The 8198-nt window shown below is 71.9% G+C and overlaps 1 protein-coding gene across 1 annotated transcript; it reads left to right on the forward strand.

The window, feature by feature from the left end:
- Positions 1 to 5813: 5813 nt before the first annotated feature.
- On the forward strand, positions 5814 to 7100 carry LOC109171718 (spidroin-1-like). Its single transcript, XM_019320775.1, has one exon. The coding sequence runs from the start codon at positions 5814 to 5816 to the stop codon at positions 7098 to 7100; it is 1287 nt and encodes a 428-aa protein (XP_019176320.1).
- Positions 7101 to 8198: the final 1098 nt, after the last annotated feature.

The following is an 8198-nucleotide window of genomic DNA, read 5'->3' on the forward strand; positions in this document are numbered from 1 at the left end:
GGCAGCGGCGGGTGAGACGGGGCGGGGCACAAGAGGCGGCGCAAAGTGCGAAACCCAAAAAGAGCCAAGACCAGGGCAGGCCGCCTGAGGCAAAGATAGCGAGCACCGGAAACAAATAGAAAAGAGAGAACAAGCGGCAGCGGGGGGCCCAGGACCCAACGTAGCACAGCGAGCGCGGCGTGAGGGGGAAGTGGAGACCAGGCGGACGCGAACAAAAGCAACCCCCCAAAGAAGAGTCCCGGCCCCCCCCGGAGGTCAGAAGGAACGCAGCGGACGAAGGGGCCAGCCAGCAAGCCGACCATGGGCAACGGAGTGGGAACCCCCGCCCGCCGGCCCGGCACACCGGGCTAGCCCGGACGATGGGGCCCGGGGTGACGCCAGCACCGGACGGGGCAGACTGCAGCCACGGCGAAGCAGGGCGGCCGCGGGCCCAGAGACCGCACACCACGCACGGGGGGGAACGCCCCAGTCCACGTCGGGCGGGGCCGCCCAACGCGCCTGGGGTCGCACGCACTGTGGCCGCGGAGGCGGTGGCGGGCACGTCAGGCGGCCACGCGAGGGGCGATCCCTGCAGCCGGCGGGGTGGCCAGCGGGCGGGCGCGCGGTGGCCGGGTCGGGGGGGGGGTGCCGGGGGATGGGTGGCCTGGGGTGCGGTCCAAAGGTCCAACAAAAACAAACAAGAGGACTAAGGAAGCATCACGGGGGGAGCAGCCAAGAGCAAAAACCACAGGAGGTCACATGCAGCAGGTAGCATAGGAAAAGCACGGACCCCGACGGGGCAGAGTCAGGGAGGCCGTCCGAAAGAGGGCCGCCTCCCGGCGAGTCCACCGCCCAGGGAGCGAAGCGCCGCGGCCCAGGCAGAGGGTCCTCGGGACGGGCCCACAGAAGCAGGAACCACCCCGCAGGAACACAGAGAAACCGGAGGCGACGGGCACAACAGCACGCGAGAAAGCCACCGGCAGACGAACAGAGAGAGCAACGGAGCGAGCCAACGCGCCAAGCAAAAGGGGGAAAAAAACGGCGAGAGCAAGCAAAGGAGGCCCGGGCAGGGCACAGCCAGGCCAGAGCAAGAAAGGACCCGGAACTGGCCGCGCGGGCCGCCCCGGGGCCCAGACCACGCAACTCCGGAGCAGAAGCACCCGCGGTGGGCGCACCACCGGCCGCAGCCCCCCAGCCGCGAAGCGAGAAAGATGGAGCGGGAACGCGCCCCGGCAACCGGGGGAGACCACCGGACCGTGCCGAAGAACACGCCGCGGCACAGGGGCCGCCAAGGAGGCCACAAGAGGCCGCCAGGGAGAGGGCCAGGATGGGCGCAGGGGCCAACGCCGAAACGGGCAGCCGCCACCCCGGGGCCACCCCAGGCAGCACCCGGGCAAGCGCGGGGGGCGCCGCCGGTACAGGCCACCCAGGACGGGGCGGCCACAGCCGCCCACAACACCAGCGAGACGGCCAACCGGCAAACAACAAAAAGACAAAAGAGGGGGACGCCGCCCCCCCGACCCCAGCCGGCAAGCAAAGGCCGAAGACGCCGGGGGCGGCAAGGAGAGGCCGAGGGATCGCCAAAACAGAGCGCCAAGCAGGCGCGGCGGGGGCCCCAGAAAAAAGAGGGGAGCAGAAGACGCGGGCGACCTGGGCGGACAACACCGACACCGCGCGACGAGCGAGACCGAAACGGGCAGAGGGCAGCCGGGGGAAGCCGCCCGCGGAACACCCGCCAACCAGGAAGGACACCGAAAGGAAGGGGCGGTGCGCCAACACGGTGAGCGAAGAGACGGGGCCGCGGCCGGCGGCAAGCGGCCAGTAGGGGTGGGAAAAAAGCGGAGCAGAGGAAGAAGAAAACAGACCGGCGGACGCCCGGGCCAGTCAGGGGGAGTAGCACGTCGGGGCCCGGCCCCATGGCGCGGCGACAGCTGCCGCCCCAACCCAGCAAAGGCCAAGGCAGCGGGGGCGGGCAAAGCAAGCGGGCCAGCCCGCACAGAGGCGAGAAGGAACGCCCGGGAGGAGGAAACCCCCCGGGGGGAGAAAGCCGGCCAAGGGGGCCCAGACCCGACCAGGGGGCCCACCAGAAAGGAACCCGGCCGGGAACAACCGCCAAGGGAGAACCCCCGCGACCGCAGCACGGACCGCCAGCAGCCGCGGCCAGGGGGCGAAGCGCGAGGCGGAACCAACGGAGCAACCGGGGGAACCCGACGGCAAGAGGGCGCCCGCAGAAAGGCCGACCAGAAAGGAGGAGCGGGCCGGAAAGGCCACCACAAGGGAGCACGGGCCGCCCGGACCAGCAAGGCGAAAGCCAGGAACCCCACCCCCCCGGCCGGCGGAGGACGAGAGAGGGGGGCACGAACGCCAGGGGGACCGGGCGCCCCCGGACGGGGGCCAGAAAAAACGCGCAGAACAGCGCGCCAAAGCCCGGAGGACCGGCGGAGGCGGAGCGCAGGCCGAAAAGAGGGCAACGGGAGGGCCGGCAAGACGGAAGAGAGCAAGAGGGCCGGCCCGCCCGGCGAGAGCAGCCGGCGGGGCCAACGCAAGCAGCGAGCCGGAACGGGAGCAAGCACCGAGGCAAAGGAGAGACACGGGGGACGGCCGAGAGACACCGGGCAGCCCAAGGAGGGAAAAGGAAACGGGGAGGCACACAGCCGGGGCCCGGCAAAGCGGCGCAAGCGCGGGGGCCGGAGGACGAGGGGGCAGGGAAAACGCACGCGGCGGAAAGCGCACCAACGGGCCCGAGAGCGCCGCGGACGCCGGGAACGCCCAAGCACGACCGCAAGAGCGCCCAACCGGGCCGGACGAAAAAGAAGAACAGCGGCCGCAGAGGCCAGGGGGGAAGAGGGGGGGGCCGGGGCGGCGGGGGAAACCGGGGCACCGGAGGGCCAGCAGAGACCCGCGCAAGGGACACCGACAAGACCGCAGCGGCAAGCACAAACAGAGGCGGGGACAGCGGGCCCCGGGCCGGAGACCGCGCGGAGACGGGAAGAAGCCCGCGGGGACGCCAGGCACAAGCACGGAAGACCACACGGGAGACACGGCCCGGAACACCAGAGCGAGCCAGACCGCACGGAAACCCAGGCGGCGCAGCACCGAAGGCAGGAAAAAACCAGGAGACCCGCGGCAGAAGCCGGAGCCAGGGCGAACGGAAGGACGAGGGCCCGGGGCGGCAAGCGCAACCCGGGGCACAGCGCGGACGCGAGAAGCACAGGAGCGGAAGAGACCGGCCGCCACAAACCCACGCGGCGGCCGGGACAACACCCGAGGCAAGACGGGAGCCAGCCGAACCACCAGGAGCGGCGGGAGAAGCGGACGACGGAAGGGGCAGAGGCGGAGGGGGCGGGAGGCCGCAAAAGGCGCCGGACGCGGCGGCGGCGGCAACAGGACGAGAGAGGGGGGCGGGAGAGCCCGGGGAAAGGCCCGGCCCGCCAAAGGAAGCGCCGAACCAGGACGGACAACAGCAGCCGGAAGAAGAGCCCAGCAAGGCCGGAGAGAAGGCCCCCGAGAAACCAGCCGGCCCGGCCGCACGCGGAGAGGGCAGCGGCAGGACCACCGCCGGCACCGCCGCCACCGCAGGCACCGCCGGGCAAAACCGCAGGAGCCGCCGCGGGAACCAACCGGGGACACAGGCCAGCCGAGGCAAAGCAAAACCCCCAACCGCCGCGGGGGAACAGAGGCGCAAAGAAAGAGACCGCCGGAGGAGCAAGCCCGGGCCGAGCCGCGAGCCACACACCGGCACCACCCGGCACGCGGGGAGAGAGAGCGGGCGCCGACGGGCCGGAACAACGGAGGGAAAGAACCGGGAGGGGCGAGCCCCAGCCGGAACGGCGGGGAGACGCGCCGGCGGGCGGCCAAAAGGCGGGGGGCAGCCAAAAGGGGCGGCGAGAGCAAGCTGGGGCGGGAACAAAGCAACACCCGGGGAGAGGCAAGGAAAGCAGGCGCAGCAGCCGGGTGGGGCGGAAGGCCAGCGCGAGGCCGGAACACGAGCCGCAGACGCCCGGAGCGGCACAAAGAGAGCCCCAAGACAGGCTGGGCGCCAGGGGCGCAGAACGGCCCAAGCCGAGGCAACGGGGGTGGCGAGACAAACAGAGGGCCCCCGCGACAGCGAACCGGCCAGCGAGCACGCACCACCCGCAGAAAGCGCGCGGCGGAAGCCACACGGGCGGAACACAAAAGGCGGCGGAAGACCGGCAGACGGAGCAACGCAAAGGAGAGGAGATGGGACGGGGGCAGACGGAACGGGGACAAAGGCCGGACGGAGACGGAAAACCGGACGCCACACGAGGGGGAGAGGAGCCGAGCCAAACGCAGCCAGAGAGCCGCCGCGCCTACGGCCCAGGCACCAAGGGAAAACAGGAACCGGAAAGAGGCCGCCGTCGCAGCAAGGCACACGCACGGACACACGCCGGAAAAGCAGGAGGCGGCGGGCGGGAAGACGGGAGACCACCGGGGGGCCGGCCACACGGAACAGACAGGGAAAAGCACCCGCAACCGCCAAGGCACACCCCGGGGGCCGGAGAAAAAGAGGGCAGCGCAACCCACAAGCGGGGCCCGGAGGCGGACCCGGGGGCGGAGAAATCAAAGAGAGCCAGAAAGGCGGGAGAACCGGAGAGGACACAAGAGAGCGGGAACACGCACGCGAGGCGGACGCGCAAAGGGGACGGCAAGGCAGGAGGCCAAAAGAGCCAAAGGGGAGGAGGAGAGAAGCAAAACCAGGAGCAAAAGGTAAAACGAAGGCGAAAAAACGCAAGCCAAGCAGACTCAGCGGAAGGCGCGAGCAGACAAAGTGACACAGGAGAAGGCAGGCGGAACAAAACACGGAGCCGGCGGCGAACCCGGGAGAGACACCCCCCGCACAGGCCACACGAGCGGCGGCAGAGAGAAGACCACCCGGCCGCCGGTCGAGGAGGGGAGCCCCCCCCCCCCCCCCCGTGGCGGGGAGGGAGAAGCCGACGGCCGACCGGCCTGACACCAGCAAGCACCCGAGCCGCAGAGGCGGACCCCGACGCCGGGGCCCACGCCGCACGCGCCAGGACCAGACACGGCACGGCAGAAGGACCAAGCCGGGCCCCCCTCGGCCCCCAGGGACGAGTGAGAAGGAGAACCAAGGCAGGGAAAGAGAAAAGACCGGAAGCGGGGCGCTGCGCAGCCCGCCCGCCGAGGGACGAGACGCCCGGAACCGGCCGGAGAGGGACAACGGGCCCAGGCGACGGGCCGCCCGGCCCCGGGCGGCGCCGAGGAGAGCCGGCGAGCAACCGGGACGGAGGGGCCAAGGCGCCACCCCCCACCCCACAAAGAGCCGCTCGAAGAGAGGGGGGCGAAGCGCGCGGTGGAGCACAAGCGAAACCAGGACGAACCGCACCGCGGGGGGCCGGCCAGCGGAGAGGGCCGCCAGACCGAGGTGGGAACCCGGCCCCACCACCCGGGCCCGACGAGGGGCATACCACGGGGCCGGACCGGGGCGGCGGGCGGGGCACGGGGGGCCGCGGACGAGGCCGGCAGGGGCCGAGGAGCCAACACAAGAGCGGAGCCCCGCGGCCGGGCCGACCCCCCCGGAGGGAGCGGGACCAGCAGAGCCAGGGAGGCCGGCACAGGGAGGCCGAGAGGAACGGGTGAGCGCGGGCCCCACCCAGGGACACGGCAACGACGGGCCAAAGGCCGGGTGGGCGGCAGGGCAAACAGGACTGGGGGGAGACGCGCAGACGCGGAGCGTCCGGCCAAAACCCACGGCCCCGAGCCGCGGCGCAGGCCCAAGTCGGAGAACAGCGGCGGCACCGCGGGCGGCGAGCAAGGCAAGCGCAAACCGGCACCCGAGCCACACGGGGCCGGGGATGCGGGAACGGAGCCGGAGGCGTAGCACCGGGAAAAGGCGCGCAAGGGGTGGACAAGCGGGGGGGAGACAAGGGGCTGAGCAGAAACAGGGGGCCGGAAGCGGGGCGGCCAAGAACACCCAAACCGTCGGCCAGCGACGGCGCAAACCGCGGAGCAAAACATCCAGGGCCACCGACAAAGCCGCAGCGGGCACGGCCCGGCAAAGAGAAGCGGACCCCGGGACGGGGAGGAAGGCAAGCGCGCGAGGGGGAAAAGGCAAGAGAGACGCGGCCGCGGAGTCCACGAAGCCAACACGCAGGGCGGGCACGGGAAGCGGGGGCCAAAGGGGAGCGGATAACGGAAAGACGCGGCCGCCAGAAGAGAACGGGCCAAGAAGGAGGGGGGCCCGAGCGGGGCAGCGGCGGCACCGTCGGGGGCCGCAAAAGGGAAGGCAGGCCCCCCCGCAGAAGCAGGCAACCAGGGGACCGGGCGAGAGGAAGCCCCGAGGCCAGGGCCGCAGGACCACCCGGAGCCGGCAGACCCGGCGGAAGGCAAAAAGACGAGCAAAGGAAGGAAGCGGAGCCGGAGCGCACGGCGCGAGAGCGACCGACCGGAGCCGGAGGAGCCAAAGCGGGGGCCTCGGCGGCGGGCGGCCGCAGGAGGCGCAGGGAGCGGAGGCGAAGCGGGCCCAGGCAGGGGGCACCGGGGGACCCAGACAGCACACCGCCGGCAGGAGGGCAGGGGCGCGGAGGGGGGGGCGAGGGGGGGGCGGGGCAGGGCAGGGCGCGCCCAAGAGCAGCCCAGAGGGACAGGCAAATGCGGGGACACCGAAAGGCGGTTGCGCCGTGAGCTGGGCAAACCACCACACGCCACGGGTCCCCCAGAAAGAGCCGAAGGACGGACAACCGGCGGTCCCAAATGACCAAAGAAGAATAGTGAGGCGGACCCCAACCCCCGTGGCGAGGAGGCAGGGGGCCCGGGAGGGAGGGGGGACGGGCCGAGAGCGGGCCAGCCCAACCATCGCCGGCAGGGCCCACCAACCGAGGCCGGCGACGGAGGGGAGGGAAAAGGCGCGCTGGCCCCCGAGCTGGGGCAAGAGGAGCGGCACGGAAACAGAAGAGGAGGAGCGACGAATTGCCCGCAGCAGGAGTGGGCCAATAGCGGGCCCCGCGAAGGGTGGCGCAGTGCACGCGAGGGTGAACAGCTGGCAGGGGGCCGAGGACCAGCAGGGCAAAGTAGGGACGAGCCGAGGAGAAGCGCCCCCAGGGCCGATGGACCAGCGGGCCCAGCCGGAGCGTGCCGGGTGAGGGGGAGAAAAGGAGGGCGCGTGGACAACGGCCACACGGAGACGTCGATAACAAAACGAGCAGATGGGGAGAAACAGTGACCGAGGGGCCGGGGCAAGCAGCGCCGGCCGGCAAAATGCGCCTGGAAAGCAGGGGCAGCCACCGGGGGAAGAGGCGGCCACCCCCCGAGCAGGCCCATCCACCGCACCGGCCGGGCCGACCCCAAAGGACTGCGGTAAGGCACAAGCGACGGCGAGGAACCGAGGAGAGGCGGGGAGAGGGGCAACCGCGGCCGAGTGACCCCGGGGGGAGAAAAAACGAGGGGGCGGAGGGATCACGATGGGGGCGCACAGGAGCAAACCAACCCCACGTAGCACGGCGAGCAACAACCAGGTGGCAACGCAGCCATAGCAGCAAGGCAAAGGGTAGGAGCGAAGCACGGAGGAGGGGATGCAAGCGCACAGGAGGAACCCAACCGAAGGCAGGACGAGGGGGGGCAGGTAAGAGGCGCCAAAACCAGGCCCCCCAGCCGGAGGGGAGGGCCCGGCAGAGGAACGGCCGAGAGGCCCACAGGGGGCACCCACGAAGAAAACACGGCGGCCCTCCAGCCCAAGGGCCAGCGGCAGGGGCACGCCAGGCCCAACGAAAAAACACACCGGGAGCCCCCGGGCAGGGGGTCAGGCAGGGCGCGGCGGGGCTGGGGCCATAAGGACGCTGAGCGGGAGGAAGGGGGCCCGGCGGGCGCGCCGACACGGCCACGGGAGCGTAAGGGAAAGGAGGGGGCACCGGAGGGGGGGGCCCAAGCGAACCGAGAGCAGCCGGGCAGGGCAGGGCCCGAAGCCACCAGAAACACAAAAGCGCCACCCCGGCGCGCGAGAAAAGGGGAGCGGCGGGGAAGGCCAAGGGGGGGGGCAAGAGCCGAGAGGCGGCAAGGGCGGGCGCCAAGCAGCTAAACGGGCGGAACCGGGGCAGCAGAGAAGGGAGGGGAAGAGCCGGGAGCCGGGGGGGGGGAGGAGCGTGCGGGGGAGGGGGGGGGGCGAACAGAGAGAAGCGGTGGGGGCTGGGGGGGGGCGGGAAGGGGAAGGGAAGGGAGCGGGAGGAGAAGCGGGGAGGCGGGAA

This window comes from Ipomoea nil, unplaced genomic scaffold (genome assembly GCF_001879475.1).
Source record: "Ipomoea nil cultivar Tokyo-kokei standard unplaced genomic scaffold, Asagao_1.1 scaffold0361, whole genome shotgun sequence".
Lineage (NCBI taxonomy): Eukaryota > Viridiplantae > Streptophyta > Magnoliopsida > Solanales > Convolvulaceae > Ipomoea > Ipomoea nil.

Coding starts and splice junctions, on each gene's coding strand:
- LOC109171718 (XM_019320775.1), top strand. CDS start 5,814: ATGCGGGAACGGAGCCGGAGGCGTAGCACCGGGAAAAGGCGCGCAAGG.